Raw genomic sequence first — 18,597 nt, forward strand, 5'->3', positions numbered from 1 at the left:
AAAAGTATTTGGATTAGATTCAGATGTGTCTACTAAAAAAGATTACTTCGTATATTGTTGTAATCATTTGTTTCCTAAAGTTTAGGAAAGTAGTTGTCACAATTTAATTTCCATTTAACTAACAGATTTCATATTAAGCTGTTTAGGTCAGGAAGTGTAGACATGTCTCAAAGCAAATCTATCTTGTCCACAACCTTAAAAAGTATTAGATTAGATTCAGGTGTGGCTACTAAAAAGATTACTTTTCTAATCTTTTTTTGACTACTTTTGTATATTGACATAGATGTTACACTAACATTTTGAAAAACAGTTGTCCCAATTGGATTTTCATATAGATTCAATACAGATTTGGTATCAGCAACATCTACAGGAAGTAGAACCCATGTTCAGATAAGTAAGAACTGTCAAACGTCACATATTAATACATACCGATTTCAGTTTGTTAGTTTGGTCATCTAGAATCATTAGGGCCTCACTCCCATTCTGAAAATATAGCAAATATTTAAGGATTTAGTTGCGCTTTCTCTATAAAATGTATTTGTCCACTGTATTAGTCTGCTAAGCAGCAATGGTTTTGGTATCATCTTTTAACTAAACATCTTTCATGATCAGAGAAATCACAAACACATAGAAATAAGTGAGGTAGCGAGAGTGGTTGGGCAGGTAGCAAACAGGGGCTTACACATGTCACACACATGATTAACAAGAAGTAAAGATGCAATTTTACCTCAACTGCTTTGTTGGCTTCCTCTATCTAAAAAGAAAGATACACATTCAGCGATCTTCATATTTATAGTGAAAGGGAGTTAAATACACAAACAAGTATGCCTATGGTTCACAGGCTTAAGGCAAGAATAAGTCTTGTATATTATTTCTGCCCTCCGTTCCCCTCCTCCTTTCATATCAATATAAGGTTTGAGTAGAATTACTGGATTTAAACTTGGTTGTCCTGTATATTTCCTAGAATTAATATGAATCTCGTAGAGAGAAAAAAAATAAAAGCCAGGGAGTGCAGATTAGAAGTGCCTAACCATAAAAATGTATCCATTGCCCTATTGGGAAGAATAGGCAATACATATAGAAGCCAAATTTTCAGATAGACCATATTTATACATAATATTAAACATAGTCCTGAGTACAATTTTAAGTTTGTTTGTTTGTTTGAGACAGAGTCTCACTCTGTCGTCCAGGCCGGAGTGCAGTGGCACCATCTCGGCTGACTGCAACCTCTGCCTCCCGGGTTCAAGCAATTCTCCTTGCTTCCGATGCCTGAGTAGCTGGGATTACAGGTGCCCGCAACCACCCCTGGCTAATTTTTGTAGTTTTAGTAGTGATGAGGTTTCACCACATTGGCCAGGCTGGTCTTGAACTCCTGACCTCAGGCGATCCACCCACCTCCACCTCCTGAAGTGCTGGGATTACAGGTGTGAGCCACCATGCCCGGCCAGTTTTAAATTTAATAGAGCCTTAATCAGGTAGTACTTGCCTTTTTCTTTTCTTCTTCCTTTTTCTTTACATTATAGATAACTTGAAAAAGGTCTTTAAGATCAACAACTAATGGTTCAGCCTGCAGTAAGGGAAAGCACTGTTATCAGCATTTTGATTTTAGTATTTTATTTCCTTTGTCTCCTATCAATTATAATTCATACTGGGATTTTTTTTTTTTAACCTTAAAACTCCTTACTACCCTCCCCTGGCTTGTAGGGGATCACCACCAACCCAATCCTCACCCTTAGGTATATAAAGGACAACAGGGTTAATAAGTATTTAGACAAAATAAAAGGTATCACGATCATTTTCGAAGTCCTTTAAGGTTTCTGAGAATAATTCACCATTGTTCTGAAGTCAGTATTCACTTTATAAGAAGGTCCATTCTCACAATCCTATGGCACACAGCAGTACATGGCTATCAATGACATTTTTAAAAGATTCCATAGGCCAATAAAAATAGTCATTCTCGGAATCATTATTTAGCCCTCTTACATCCAATTATTTCCAGTAAATCTTTTAGTTGAGTGACAGACACTCCAATGTCAAAAGAGGACAAGTCCCCAGGTCTATGTCAAGACTTAGAGCTCACCTGTTGCCCGGTTTTTATGGCAAAAAACTGATGCTGGCCTTCTCCTCCACACACATAACCAAATGCCCGGTTGTCTGTCACATCACGGGCAATGAAAGAAATCTTATTTACTGGATGTTCATGCTCTATTACCTTAAAAAAGAACATAAAGAGTAATTTATTAAGAAAACTAGAATCTATTTGCAGGCTAGCACACCTAAGCCTCAGACACATATATGAAGGCATATATGAAAAGGTTAAACCATTTGAAGAAAGACTTTTCATTTCTGGTTGAAGGCTAGAGCATCCCTCTTTCTAGAAAGGGCTCCAAAAGAAAGAAGAATAGAAAACAAAAGTGGGAAGAATGTTCCTTCTTAAAATATTGATACTTTACTCTCCCTGCTTTAAAGACATGATGCCACATAGCCAGGAAGGACTGAGGATTAGAAGACCAAGTGAAGAGGAGACATTTAGCCCTTAAGCCAAGCCAAATAGGTCTACTTTCCCAACTCAAAGACAAACTTAAAAGAACAGCATAACTAAGCTAGAGGAGAGTTCACAGGGATTCATTGACGATGACTCAGAGTGGCCAAGGAACCATCCTATGTGTTATTGGAACCGTATTCCCAGTATATTCTGGAGGATACCAAATACTGTCATCAAGTGTTTCTCAGCCTCACCTAGACAGCCTAATACATAGTAACATAATGTAGTAATAACTACACTTTGTTAATGACATAATGACTACGTCATTAACCAGGAATTATAAGGGGTGGGGACTTTATTGGCTTAGTGTCTTTTCTTCTATTTTTCCCTCCTTTTTCTTGATCCTTTCAAGCAGTTAATAAGGTTCAACACTTTAGGGATATTTGTGGCATATAGGCATATAGGGATAGGTGGCAGAGTGTGTCTTGGCTTTTTGTCCTGAATGTCTAAGGTATCTTAGAGTATCTTAGAAAGTTTGAGGAGAGACAGAAGGGTGAGAGAAACATGCCACCTTTCTCTGATGGGCTTGGGAAAATAAGAGTTGAGAGATAAAGGCGACTGATAAAGAGAGTGGTGCCTGAGGACCCCAGCACCAGCAGGCTGAGTGGGGCGCACTAGGGTGCCAGGGCCCTAGGTTTGCATAGTAGATAATGGGCACTCTAGAAAGGGATGAATAGTAACTAGAGGTCTCCCCACAGGGTCATGATGCAAGAGAGTATTTTATAGCAATGAAAATGAGCCACACACAACATTTTAAAATACATGAGTCTTATGATGTTACATTGAGTACAGAAAAAAAATCACAGAAGACTTGACGTATGATAAATAGCTTTCTGATAAGGCTTAAAAACAAGGCAAAATAAGTAAGACTGTTCATAAGTGATAGAACAACAGGAACCAACAAAAACAAGGTTACATCTGTGAGGTGAGAAGGCAGGGAAAAAGGAAATGAAAAAGAGGTAGATGTGTTAAGGGTGAGGTTCTAGCTTTAGGTTAGCCGGTAAGTTCACATGTAAGCAATACATAAAAGTGTCACAAACTAGGGTCAAAATTAATCTAGTTCTGTATACCTGAGGTCAAAAAATATATATAAATATAGAAGTTTTACTTTATAAATTATATATTTATTTATATTTTAGTATATATTTAAATATTTATATAGTATATAAATTATATATATATTTATTTAATTTAATATATATATTTATATATTACAGACATAATGTGAATCTAAGCCTATTAACAGACATAACAGACTTAGATTCACATTTATTATAGAACACAAATTCAAAATAAAGTATCTTGACTTTTACCTCCTATTCTGTTTTCTGCCTGTTACTTCTGGAGATGTAATATATGCTATATTTGTTCCCTACAGAACTTTGAGAAAGAAGAAGGGGAGCTGAAATTCAAGCAGCAAATTGTTGGTCAGACTCAGGTGGTCAGAGAGATATCAGCAAATGTGAATTCTTACCCCAGTTTTCTCATCAATTATTTTTATCCCAGAAAGGGAAATGTTGACCCAGATCCTTTGTTTGTGTTGTCCCTGAGACCGACCAGCTGCCGCCATTCCCTGATGAGGGTGGAAAAACAAGAGAAGTTGAATTTTTAAAAACGTTCTACAATGCTTTTAATATTAACATTTTCAAAGTCAGTCAGCTTTGTTTTCAACTTGGTTTGCCATCGATGAAAGGATTCGGCACTTTTCATCAGGGACAGAAGGACGGCATAGAAGACGTTGAACCAGGGCATCCCTTAGTTAGCTGTGCGAACTCGGACAAGTCACTCTAATTATCTTGGCATCAGAATAGTCACTGGTAAAGATCAACTAGTAGATCTTTAGAGATGTTTCTTCTAGGCTTTGAACTATTGAACAAGTATTATTTATTCAGTCAGTTTCACATAGTGCCATAGTACTAAATTTTTAAATTCAAAAAACGGAAAGGCTAACACTAAGGAACACCAATGTCTAAGTAGAATCCTAAATTTTATCAGAACAATTCCCAGGTCTAAAACAGGATATTCCATGCTCTCCACATATAGTAAGACAAACAATGCACATATTTGCACACAGCTTTTATAGGAATAGAAATAGGAATACGCTTGGTTCGTCCTAATGTTGAGTTTGCCAGAAGGAAAAGGCATCTAGAGTCCTATTATACTTGATAAAATTAGGTATCTAGGACATCCCTCCAAATACGCAAACATTTCTCAGAAAATGGGGCACTATTGATGGATAATGTGATTAAAAGGGGTTTTCAAGTAATTGAACAATAGGTCAACAACAGCTTCTAATATAATTCCCTCTTTTGGACTTTTGCTTAATATACAGATAAAGCATTCATTTCCCTTTTACCTTTAGTTTCATCATAGAGTCTTGGCTCATTTTATCCCCTCTTGCATCTGGCACATCATCAATGCCAATCAGCTTGGCCTTATATTTTACACCATCACCTTTGAACCTTGCTAAGAGATATTCATCTGTCTTTTCAGGGCCTGAGAAAGGAAAGGAATACAGGATAAAGAATGCCAGTTCTAATTATGACCAAATATGCTTTAGACTCTCCAAAATTTAAGTAGTATAAATCCTGATTATACTACAACTGATCATGTATGTAATATTCTATCCTGTCTTATTCTTACTTCCTTTGAGCAAAATCATGTTCCACAATCAACTGTATATGGAGTTGGAGTGGGGAGAAAATCAACTGTTAGAAGTACAAAATTGACAGTGTTATGGGAAACTTATGGGAATATGGGAGGTGGGAGTTGGGGACATTTTTCATCATAGCTTTTTTTAAGTCTTTAAAGGAATATAAAGATGATAATATATGTATTTTTAACATAAGAAAAATAAGCTGCCAAGCAATTTACCAACATTTTAAATTATCAATAAAACAGAAAGGAATTATGCCTAAGTTCTCTTGAAAATTATTAAGATAATTATCCCATCTTTATAATGTCTTTTGCTCCTTTTACAAGGTCTGTGTAGTCCCATTCCCAATGAGTTCAGTAAAATCAAATGGTAAATAAATAACTGAATGATAACCATATAATAATTAACGACTACATTATTAACTGAACAAGATGCTATGAGTATTTCCCAACTGGACCTAAGTGGGTATAATCGCAGGTTTCCAGAGATGTCTTATTACATGTGAGATGAACCAGTCTCTTCTCCCAAGGTACAACTTTCCTATTAGGAGAACTTGAGACTAAGCTGAGGTTGAAGGAAGATAAGAGCCAGCCCTTACTTTATTCTGAATCTCACGTTTCTCCAGGGGTAACCACCTCTAGCTCCCTTCCTTGGCTTCAAGTGGATTTCTCCATACCTTTCTTTTTTTCCTTCTTTGAGGGTGCTTTTGGTGCGGCCTGTTGGTCGGGCTGACCATTGGTTGCACTTGTTTCCACTTCGTTAGACATGGCAAGAAGGTAGGCAGCAAACCCCAGTACCAGTGGACACTTGGTGACACCAGGTGATCCCGATGGAGAAGTCTCAAATAAACATAACCTCCCACAGACACCTGTAGGCAGAGTTTAGAGGCATATTGAGATCAGAACACAGCAGACCCAGACTTTATGCCAGAATAGGCTTACAACTAGTGACTTTCTTTTGTAGTTCTTTGGACTCATTTTGTTCCTTCTCCTTCTGTATTAGACTGAAGACTGAAAGCAGGGGAGTGGGTAGGACTGTTTGCTTTGTAGTTTCCAAAATGGAACATGTGTGCCTATTAGGTTTTTCTTTAAGCACTTGATATCTAGTAACATTTAATGATTATCTAGCTAAGCAGTTTTTATTAGAACTTTGGCATAAAAATCAAGTATTAAAGATAGGGATCGAAAACTTGCTAGGTATTATTGCAAAACAGAAATAAACTGAATGCTAAGCCTGGTAAGATTGCAAATGCCATTTGAGATTGGGCATTATAAATTTCAGTTCTTCACAAAATTGCTTAACTGTAAAGGCAGCGACTAGAGTAGAGTTATGAACTGTATCTTATTCACATTGATAAATTGGTTTTAAGTATTAGGATTCTGCATATGATACCCAGGGCTATCCAAGCACTATAAAAGACATCCTTTTTTGCCATTAACACTTATTTGTATCAGGGATATAATGGATTGGGGGGGGCAATTGTGCAATTCATCTGGTACATTTTTATGCTATTATTCAGCATCACCATACTCCAAACAGTCTGTCATGTGCTCTCACAACCTCTGCCCTACCCACAATGTATCATAGTAGGAGAAACAGGAAAACGCAGTCATTGTAACCACACAGAAGTGAGCTAACTTTCCAAAAGGTTCTCTCACTTCCCAGGAACCAATGTTTCTATATAGCTGTAGAGAGAGCTAGAGCGAGTAGTTTAACTTTCTACATTGACTGATGACCAAAGGCAAAGAAAAGCCATTCATTGTTTTGTAATCGTATTAAGACAACCTGTGGGTTGGCACACTAACTCCTCCACAACCCCGCCTTCACCAAAAGCCCTCTTCATTCCGTGCCTAAACCACCCATTTAAGTGAACATTTTAATTGAAGGACCAAGCCCACCACATGAGAATAACTGTCATTTGTTAGATACTTAAAGAGTATCTAAATAAAAAGTAAGTCTCAAGTTTTTACTCAATTTAAATTGCACTTAGCTTGCTTACAAATGTCAACATGTTTTCATAGGGGTCAGTACTTAATTTCTCCCACTGTGAGTTTTAAAAGTCTTTATAATCTGAACAGTCTTTAAATACATACATTCATGCAATCTATGTATGAGTAATGTTATCTGAATTGCTTCATTTGGAGATTTAGTAGTTAATTTTGCTCAAAAACACCCGGCTGGTTGGCAACCAGGGAGACAGTCTGTTTACAGATGAAAGTCTTACACAGTAGGAGACTCAGAGCCGTTCTTAACTCAGGACTTAGGTGGGAACCAGGCACTATTAACCTTTTAATTGTATAACTCTAAAAGATTCATAGTAGTCCTGTGAGTATTACTATATCATGATATTTCATTTTCCAGACGGAAGGCCAAGGCACAGATATTCTTTTTTTTTGAGACGGAGTCTTGCTCTGTCACCCACGCTGGAGTGCAGTGGCGTGATTTCAGCTCACTGCAACCTCCACCTCCCGGGTTCAAGCGATTCTCCTGCCTCAGCTTCCTGAGTAGCTGGGATTGGGATTACAGGTGTGGGGCACTACGCCTGGCTAAGTTTTGTATTTTCAGTAGAGACGGAGTTTCACCATGTTGGTAAGGCTGGTCTCAAGCTCCTGACCTCGTGATCTGCCTGACTCGGCCTCCCAAAGTGAAGGCAAAGATATTTAAAACGACATACCTGCTAAGTGGTAGAACCAGGTTTGTAACCCAGACTGTCTGGCCCCAAACCAGAGTTCCTCAACACTGCAGTGACAAATCTCAGCTGAGAAGCTGTATTCCAGCACAGCTTCATGTAGTCCTCTTGAAATACACATGCCCATTGCATGGTTTACACACAAGTCTATTTGCTTGTCTGCCCACACACTGGACTATAATCTCCTTGAAGGTAGGAGACTCATTTCTCAATGTCTGGGATAGAGACGGGATTCATGTAGATGGTAATGAAGACAGTCGTAGCTATGTGTATTTTCTTCCTTGCTTGTTATGTGTATACACTGGTATGTATTACCTATTTTCTTATCTCTCTATCTTCTCTTTTAATGCAAGTATTTTTGAAGTTAAATGTACAATTTTGTCTTTAGGCAGTGAATTATTCAGATGGGACTGCAACTGAAGTCTAGGGGTGGTAAATGTAGCCCAAAGACAGTAATCGTTTTCCAGAAATGAATGTGATGCCTATGGGGTCTTTGCAGCTTCCCAGTTTGGGGAGAGGGTGAGAACATCTTTCTCTGAATGAAAGACAGTTGCACCTTTTTAGATGGAAACACTTGTGTGGCTGTCGGAGGAAAAGTTGAAAGGTGTGGAAGGGTGTATGTGGATGCTGAGTAGCTAGAGGGGTGACCTGTGCCATTTAAGTTGTCTCGGCTTCAGAACCACCTCTATCCCCGGTTAGTGAAGCCAGAGCTAGACTGTGCAAACGTTCCTGCTTTGCCTGCTGGCTGCATGTTGGCTCTGCCAGTAAGGTGCGCTGGAGGGAAACTGCCAAGCTGGTGAAGGGACTCGGACATGTCTGCTTGCTCCACATGGACTTCCTTATGACTTGAGGCTCCTGGGAGTGTGACTCTAGTAGAACTTCTTCACTCCAGCAGCAAGAATTTCTTCCTAAAACAGCCCCGGAATCCAGTTTTAACACTTGCAGAACTAGTATCATCACGCCTGTCTTGGAGACACCAGCATCAGCCCTCTGGCGTACTCTCTCCAGGCCAACAGGTCCCAGGCCCTCAGAGCACAGGGACCCCAGTCCTAGCTAAGCAGTACTCCCTTCTCAGAGGCCTCAGTAGCAGCACCATGAGACCCCCTCCTGCAAGCTTTATAAACTTCGATGGTTCCAATGTCTTAACTTTGTCCCCTCAGCCCTAGAGGTTGTAGCTGCTTTCTGTAGTTTACTTACCCAGTGATGACTTGATCTTCTCTTCTTACTCTCTCAGTTTTCTAGCTAACAACTTATACCTAGTTAACACTTAATATCTGTGGCCATACAACCCATGAACAAGCCTGATTTTGGAAGCTAAGCAGGGTCAGGCCTGGTTAGTATTCGAATGGGAATTAATGCTTAACATTAAAATCTTTTAAAATAACTGGTGTGGACTGAACTCCAACTGACACAATGGTAAGGCTACTCTGTTTTGATTTTCCAGATCAAAAAACTATTCTTTAAGGTTACCCTAAATGTGGCAGATTCAAGTGTTTCACTTGAATATTAATCCTTATATGCTTTTGAAAACCATATTATTTTGGCTTTCAAGGCTATATGTATATACTTCGATATCTACTTTTAACTTCCTAGGCCCAGAACAAGAACTGCAACAATATATTCCAAAACAGAATACATTCTATTTTCTTCATGGGAGGCAATTGAAGTGTGTGTGACTATACCTTCAGATCTGTCTTGCTTAGGTCAGTATTATGTTGAGTTCATCAATGCATGTGTTGATAGCAGCAGCAAGATGGCCCAGAACTGGGTTAGAACCACTGGCTGAAAAAGTGACCTGGGCTTAAGAGTTTGTTGCCCATCATTGAAGCCAGATATCATACTTTACTGCAGAGTATTATTTCTAACATGAAAAGACTTAGCTCATTAAATTTGGCAATTTGTATTCTTACATGAGACTATTTTAAAAGAATTTGAGAAGTGCCACAAAGCACTTTGAGGGGTTTTGGGGGAGGGAACGGTGGCATCTGGGTTTAGTCATAAAAGTAATACAAGACATAGCTCAAGACCAGGTATTGAATCTAGCATTGGCAGACTGGGCCAAGTGGAAGGATTCAAAGGTGAGTGGCATTACCCTGCTGTAAGTTTTTATAGCAAAAATTTCTCTGTTCAGATATTTAAATACAGCTTTTCATAGCATTGGTATTGCTTTAAAGGTATTTGATTTCCTTTGACTATATCCTTTTGCCATTTGGGTAAGAGCAATTCCAAGGGACAAGGAAGAAAAAAATAAGGAGGAGAAGTTTCTGTAATACAAATTCCCTGAAGAAAATGGATGTGTATGTTGAGTTGCAATAGCCAAGGGTAAGTCTCCATTGCAGGCCATACAATTGAAAATGTATCTATCTCTACTTCCTGAAATGATCAGAAGGTAGATTCTGCCTATAGGCCCCAAGACTACAAACCCCTTTACAAAAAAAATGTTCAAGACTTATTGCAAGATTTTAACAAAAGTGTACATCCAGTTATGCATATACCAGAGTGATAATTCACATTTCTCCCAAGGTTTAAAGAGCAAGTCCCCATCACAGACTTGTCAAATAGGCAAGTTATCATTTAACATGCAGTGGATAGAAGGTGGCTCACTTACAGACTTAGATCCTTCTGTAGAGAATAATTGGTTTAAACTTAATATTCAATATTCAAATGTAATGCATTTGAATATTGTCAATTTCATCCATAAAACTTTTAGCAGGGTTTTTATTGAGTTGAATTTAAAAAAGGGATTGGGCCTGGAAAAGGGATCTGAGGACCAAAAGACCCCTAGTTAATTCCTTTGATTACCTTTCCAAACTGGGGCTCTGTTGAAGAAAAGTGTCTAGCTTATGTTAAGCAATGGGGTCTGTTTGAAAGCTCTAGGATGGTAAAAATTTCTTAGGAAGGGAAGCAAGTGAGTGTAGCACAAGGAGGAAGTATACAATTTTCTCACTTGTTGGGTGTAGTCTCAGGTCCCTTCAGTTCAAAAAGTGCAAAATTAGTCAGGAAATACACCCAAGGGGTGTTATCACAAGGCAAGGATTACAAATTAAAGCTCAAAAACATATAAAAAGGCTCACAAGCACAGTTCCCCATGTAAAAATAGCTAGTTTGTTATCCTGGTTCTCAGGGACAGGCTGTTTCCTTCATTAGAAGATTGAAAAGAGAAGTAAGATGACACATGTAAAAACAAAGGAGGATCTAAAGTTATCTTATAGTCCTGACTCCTTTTTAAGGCCTCAGAACACAAAGCTGTAAAGGAAACTCTACTATATTAATAAAATTACCTTCCATTTGAGTGAAGATCTCTAACTTGGATTTTGGACTTAATACAAATCTCCCTGAAAGAATGCAGAGACTTCCCCCTTCTGTGGTACTAGCATCAGATGACTGCGAGAGATTCTGGAGCTTGCAACATCTCTCCTGGTTTCTGAGAAGGCTCTGAGAAATTTATTCTGGAAGACTGCTTGAGTCATCTTAGAATGACTATGGGCTTTGCAATAATAAAAATCAGCTATTGCTTAGTCCTTAGTGATTCATATAAAATGTCTAGTGTTTTGAATCCTTCAATTGCCAGCATGGTGGACAATGATTAGTCTAGGCTTTGTAGGGGTAAAGTTGGCTGGCACTTCTTATATATCCTTACCCTTTCTACCAGTAGGAATGTGTTGGCATCAGCAATGGTACTACTTAATGATTCCAAGGTTTTGAAGCAATATCATAATACAAGTATCAACCATCCTCCCCTGTGACTCTCAAGCCTACCTTCTTGCCCTAATTATACAGAGCAGGCAGGAAAAGTGCTTTGTCAATCTCAAAATGCTGGTGAAAGGAATAACTTGAGTTAAGGACTTAGTGGTAGCCCCATTCGACAGATGGTAGGGAATTTATTTTTAACATTAAGGGGAATGGGACAAACACCTAGCATGCCAACCACTAAGAACACTTATTCCGAAAGGCCTATGAAACAGAATGTGTCTCTCTTTTTTTTTTTTTTTTTCTTGAGACAGAGTTTCACTCTTGATGCCCAGGCTGGAGTGCAGTGGTGCAATCTTGGCTTACTGCAACCTCTTTCTCCCAGGTTCAAGCCATTCTCCTTCCTCAGCCTCCCGAGTAGCTGGGATTACAGCCACTCACCACCATGCCTGGCTAACTTTTTGTATTTTTAGTAGAGACAGGGTTTCACCATGTTGGCCAGGCTGGTCTCGAGCTCCTGACTTCAGGTAATCCACCTGCCTCGGCCTCCCAGAGTGCTGGGATTACAGGTGTGAGCCACCACACCCGGCTGAATGTGTCTCTATTTTCTGAATAAGAAATGGACACAGCAACAGAAAATCAATCCCTCATAAGCCGTTGGGTTCAAAGTGAGCATAGTATGTGTTTCCTCTTCTCTTATATATACCGTCTCTCTTGTCTTTTCTTGAATCCCACTGATTTTAACCTGGATTTTATAAACTACTGTCAAAAAGTCATCATCCCACTGACATTAACACATCATTAATTTTTCAGAAGAAGCCACATATAGTAGACACAGGGAAAGGAATTAAGGAGACTCAAGAAGAAAGCAACATAAACATATTTGTTTAGAATGTCCAGTACTTTGTACTGGACAGAGAATGTGCTTCCTTGTTTCTTTGAACTTTCTGCCTGCCTCAGCTAAAGTGCGGAATTAGGACAACATGTGAAATATTAACCTCTAAGACAGACCTCGGGGTCCAAGAGGGCAGCAAACAGCCTTCACTGCTATCTTCAAAGTAGCTGTTTAAGAATAGGGGTCATTACCAGTGATGCTGTAGCAAAGTTAGACTGTTTCTGATACTTTATGCAAATCCTTCCTTTAACTGCTTGTTTGGATTCTTATGCTTTTAGGAAGGCTCTTCTGCTCCGCAAAGACCAAACTGAGCAGACAGTAAGATTTTTACAGCCTGTTTCACTGAGGAACGAGACTATGCTAATGCATACTGAAAAGGAGTCCTTAGAAGATTTTCTTGTAAATGCTGACACTGCTGTAGGGGCCTCACTAACAGAACAAGCCCAAGTCAATGAGCTATCCACAAGTTATGCATTTACAGCGAGGAGGTATCATTTCCTTTAACCTTTGAAAATAATATGGCAGGACTCAGAGGACTTATTAAACCTTGAACCAAGATGCTTTCCCTGTTTTTGGAACCAAGTCAGACCAGAGTTAAGATTCTATCAAACAGTTAACTTTGGGTAGAGGTAGGATAGCATAGCAGCTAATAGCTCAGGCTTGTGAGTCCCACCCACCCAGGATTCATCATTTCCTTGCTCTGTGGCTTGAGGCAATTTATCTAATGTTCATTTCTTCATCGGTAAAATGAGAATATAGTTTGCTGAGCTGTTAGAAAAAAAATCAGTAAGAACTTACATAGCGACAGCTGCACCTGGCTTAGAAAGTGCTTAACAAATGGTAGCTGTATTAGTCTGTTCTCACACTGCTGTTAAAGACATACCTGAGACTGGGTTATTTATTTATTTATTTATTTATTTATTTATTTTTGAGACGGAGTCTTGCTCTGTCGCCCAGGCTGGAGTGCGGTGGTGCAATCTCAGCTCACTGCAAGCTCCACCTCCCGGGTTCACGCCATTCCCCTGCCTCAGCCTCCCAAGTAGCTGGGACTACAGGCGCCTGCCACCATGCCTGGCTAATTTTTTGTATTTTTGAGACTCGGTAATTTAGAAAGAAAAAGAGGTTTAATGGACTCACAGTTCCACGTAGCTGGGGAGGCCTCACAATCATGGTAGAAGGTGAAAGTCACGTCTTACATGGTGGCAGACAAGAAAGACAGCCAATCGAAAAGGGAAACCCCTTTTAAAACCATCAGACCTCATGAGACTTATTCACTACCAAGAGAACAGTATGGGGGAAACTGCCCCCATGATTCAATTACCTCCCACCAGGTCCCTCCCACAATACATGGGAATTATGGGAGCCACAATTCAAGATAAGATTTGGGTGGAGACAAAGTCAAACCATATCAGTAGCTACTATTAAACCAAAGCTATGTCACAGAAGCTATGTGTTGTGTAGTCTTGTGCTCTTCCCAACACTGCATTTCCACAGTAAGTGTTTAAACACTTTTAGAACAATAAGAACCTATACTCAAATGACTAATAAGTGGAAAGGTGGAATGGTGTAATTATTTATTTATTTATTCTGAGACAGAGTTTTGCTCTTGTTGCCCAGGCTGGAGTGCAGTGGTGCAATCTCAGCTCACTACAACCTCCACCTCCTGGGTTCAAGTGATTCTCCTGCCTCACCCTCCCAAATAGCTGGGATTACAGGCATCAGCCAGCCACCACACCTGGCCAATTTTTTGTATTTTTAGTAGAGACAGGGTTTCACCATGTTGTCCAGGCTGGTCTTAAACTCCTGACCTCAGGTGATCCACCTGCCTTGGCCTCTCAAAATCTTGTAATTACAGGCATGACCCACTGCATCCAGCCTAGTATTTTAACTAGTAAAGCCCAGGTGGAAAAGTGAGATGGTTTGCCAGTGTAAGAGCCACCGCCTGCCCAGCTCTGCCTTCTGAGCCTACAAAAGTTGGGTTCTGATAGGAACAGACTCTGGGAACAAAATCTACTCTAAGTTACCCAGAAATGCCTGTTCCAATGAATCCTGAGTCAAAATTCATGCCTACATCATTATCACGGACAGTTTAGAAGCTCTGCTTCACATCATCTGGGAAAATTTTACTGTGGAACTCTTAAAACATTGATATTCATGGCATTCCCAGATAAATTAGATCACAGTCTCTGGGCATAGAGACCCAGGTATCAATATATTTTAAAGATTCCTAGATCATTTCAATATACTGACCTATGTGAGGTCCGATGGTTTACTTTAACAACGCTTTGTCTGCTTAAAGAAATACCAAGTGGGTTAGACTTGAGCTGGAAGAAAACTAGAGAATAATTTGGCCATATCATTTTATTATAATGATTAGAAAACTGAAAGTAAGAAAGAGAGTTTGACATGTCTAATTGTGAAAGAGCTGGAGGGGACAAAGCTGGCACCAGGAAAGATCTAGCATGAGACTGTAATGCCTTATTCCTAGAGATCACATGTGTCTGTTTTTAGAAACCATTTTTTAAAAACAGGATGTACAAAGCCCATTACATGGAGACTGAACCAAGAATGCCTTCCATTTAGCAGATATACGAAGCAAAAGAACAAGAAGATAGCTTAGCAGGGTAATTTGAACATAGTATTTAATAGATGTTTTCTGAATCAAAATAGAAAAAGGATTTTACATGGTCTCATTATACATTGTCACTAGATTCCTTTTTGCCTAGGTAGCAGGAGTTACTTGGTCAAACTGTCTCATTAATATTGATTTGGCTGCTTTGCCTAGGTCTGAGACTTGCAGATCAAAGCATTTAAATTTATTTCGGTACATTCTCTACTATTCAGGGTTTGGCCTTTTAGTTTTAGTTTTTTTGTAATTTTTTTTTTTTTTTTTTGAGCATGATAGGAAGTCTAAGCTCTTGAATTGGCAACTTTCAATACTCTGGACTCATTATAACCCATCCTAATTTTGTACCCACCTCTACCCATTTTGTTTTTTTTTAATAACTTGTTATTAGGAATGTCTCTTATTGGGGCATAAGAAACAGTCCTCTCCTTGTGATAGTTTTCTAAGAATGATGGTTTCCAGCTTTATCCATGTCCCTACAAAGGACATGAACTCATCATTTTTTATGGCTGCATAGTATTCCGTGGTGTATGTGCCACATTTTCTTAATCCAGTCTATCATTGTTGGACATTTGACTTGGCTCCAAGTCTTTGCTATTGTGAATAGTGCCACAATAAACATACATGTGCATGTGTCTTTATAGCAGCATGATTTATAATCCTTTGGGTATATACCCAGTAATGGGATTGCTGGGTCAATGTTCTCACTCATAGGTGGGAATTGAACAATGAGAACACATGGACACAGGAAGGGGAACATCATACACCAGGGCCTGTTGAGGGGTCGGGGGAGAGGGGAGGGATAGCATTAGGAGATATACCTAATGTTAAATGAAGAGTTGATGGGTGCAGCACACCAACATGGCACATGTATACATATGTAACTAACCTGCACGTTGTGCACATGTACCCTAAAACTTAAAGTATAATAAAAAAAGAAAAAGTAAAATTTAAAAAATAAATAAAAAATAAATGCACATTTTATTATCTTAAAAAATAAAAAACAGTCCTCTCTATAAAGAATGTTTAAAAGAGTTTAAACTTTAAAGAAGCTTTATGCATCCAAATAAGGGCACATTCTTTGTTTTTTGTTTTTTGTTTTTTGAGAGAGTCTTGCTCTGTCTCCCAGGCTGGAGTGCGGTGGCATGATCTCAGATCACTGCAACCTCCACCGCCCGGGTTCAAGCGATTCTCCTGCCTCAACCTCCCAAGTAGTTGGGACTACAGGCACCCACCACTAGGCCCAGCTAATTTTTGCATTTTTAGTAGAGACAGGGTCTCACTATGTTGGCCAGGCTGGTCTCGAACTCCTGGCCTCAGGCAATTCACCTGCCTCGGCCTCCCAAAGTGCTGGGATTACAGGCGTGAGCCACCACACTCGGCCTTTAGACTGGGCAGTGCCACCCAATTCACGGCAAGTGTCTGAAAGTGTTCACAAGTTGAACAGAAGTATTAAGGTTATGATCAATTTTGCAATTGTATTTTTGCTTTGTTGTTTCAGCACAAGGGCTATTAGTTTGAACACTTAACTGCACTAGAGTTGGAAAAAATAGAAAGTGTAGTCTTCACAGTGAGAACATGTTCTGGCCTCTCGGCAAAGCTGGGTGTAAGTTAATATGCTTGTATGAACACAGACATGCAGAGACGATTGATTCTAGAATCCCTCTTTACACTTATTCAGCTTCTAAGAAAGAGAGCAGTGTCAGAATGTCCTTTTGGTCTTTTGATCACGTGGAATTTTTGTGAATATGGACATATATGAGGCTTGAAGTTGAATTAATTGGCATTAGAGAGTATACACCCATTTCAGCTTTAATGTCCCATTTCAGCCTTAATGTGGGAGAAGAAACATATTCCACCCCAGTTCTCAAGTATAACCTCCTCTGGCTTAGACTACACAGAACAGGAATCCAACTTTCTCCTTTAACTCACTTCTACAAAGGAAAGGAAGTGACATTGAAACTTCAGGGAAACTACAGAGGTTAAAAATCGCATTTCTGTCATTGCTTTACATTGCTGGCACTGAATCATTTGGGCTATGATCTGCTTTACATCAGGGACCATTTGGTACGTGAGTTTCATATATCTCAAGCGAGCTGGGTAGGACAATGTTGTGGGCACAACTTGACATGGAAAAACAATGGGGAATTACAGTCTAGTGCACAGCATGCTGCAACATAGCTTTTGCAGAGCTCTGTATTTGGAGGTTGCTAGGCACCTATGCCCCTGCATAATTCTTTCCTTATATGGTATGTCTTTCCTTATATGCTGTTCTCACTTTTGTACTTGTCCCTGGGAAGTGATGTAGGGAAGAGAGACTGGCAAGGTAATGACTACATCCTTGAGCCCAGAGTTGTGATATTAAATGTCATCTCGAACCACCTCACTAGCTGCTTCTCTTTCTACTTAGAGAAATATCAAGTCACCTATGGAAGAAGCCATGAGTGATTCCCATTACTTCTGAGGAAAAGCTATTATGAAACCATTGTTCTGGGGAAAAGGATAATATGGCTTTATTATGGGGTTGGAGGAGTTTGGCAAAGGCTACTCTTTCCCATATACTTTAGGCTTTAGAGCTCAAAAGTATCTGGGAAGCTGGTGAACAAGTCTACAGAGTAAGCTGAGGCACTTCTGGGAAATGGTCAATGGGCTGAAGTGGTCTGACACAGTGGGGAGGGCCCAAGGGAAGAATTCCCATAACAGGAAGGTGGGTAGTCTTAACTAAAGACCTGGCACAAGCATTAGGTGTCCAATCTGACCCAGCCAAGCAGACTCGGGCAGCATGGGCATGCCTTGGTGCAGTGGCTGGTGGGTGGCATGCATTATCACACTGAAAGAGCCGTGTGACCAGAGGGCCTGTAGGCACATGGCGGAACTCTACTGAGCACTTCCCATACATGGAGACACTACTGCAGGACCAGAGATGGCCAAACCTGCCCCGGTCACCAGAGCACTTTCTTCAGTGGCTAAAACCCACCAGGTTTTGGTGGTAGCCCAGTCACTTGCACTAGGTGACTGTGATGAGGCTGAAGACATCACACCATGGTGACAACAGCAGGAAGGGACCCTCATAGGAGACCCCAAGACGAGGAGGGCTTCGTATTTCTAGTTTTGAAGTGATATTAATCAGAACATATACCAAGAAAGCACTTTTGGAAGAAGACTTTAGAAAGCTAAAGTGTTCATAGGCAACTGGAATGGGTCAATAGAATAAACTCATTTTAAAATTTGAATTTAGAAGAACTTTATTTTGTATCATTAGATGGTAAAGTAGGATATTATATTTCATTCTGCTTCCCTCCCACCCTAAATCCAAGGGCATACAATATTCTAAAGAACGAACAACTTACATGAAAAATATTAGAGTTTTAATGTTAAAAAAAAATACTACTGACATAGAAATCTCTAGAATTTTTCTATTGCAGTGTCTTTGGGGCAGTGACTTGAAGAGAAGCACTCTGGAACTGATACAAAACACAGTAAATGCATGAGTTTT

At 39.5% G+C, this 18,597-nt stretch overlaps 1 protein-coding gene across 5 annotated transcripts in view; it reads right to left on the reverse strand.

Moving 5' to 3' along the window:
* DAB2 (DAB adaptor protein 2) overlaps positions 1 to 18,597 on the reverse strand; it is a 52,378-nt gene that overhangs the window by 15,367 nt on the left and 18,414 nt on the right. For all 5 annotated transcript variants that reach the window (XM_009240648.4, XM_009240646.4, XM_024246607.3 and 2 more), the window contains 7 exon segments: positions 5,878 to 6,069; positions 4,902 to 5,041; positions 4,020 to 4,118; positions 2,081 to 2,212; positions 1,487 to 1,567; positions 728 to 754; positions 430 to 483 (listed from right to left, as the gene is read on the reverse strand). In XM_009240648.4, the coding sequence (XP_009238923.1) occupies positions 430 to 483; positions 728 to 754; positions 1,487 to 1,567; positions 2,081 to 2,212; positions 4,020 to 4,118; positions 4,902 to 5,041; positions 5,878 to 5,968 (624 nt within the window). In that variant the 5' untranslated portion in view covers positions 5,969 to 6,069.

The sequence above is a fragment of the Pongo abelii genome, chromosome 4 (assembly GCF_028885655.2).
Source record: "Pongo abelii isolate AG06213 chromosome 4, NHGRI_mPonAbe1-v2.0_pri, whole genome shotgun sequence".
NCBI lineage: Eukaryota > Metazoa > Chordata > Mammalia > Primates > Hominidae > Pongo > Pongo abelii.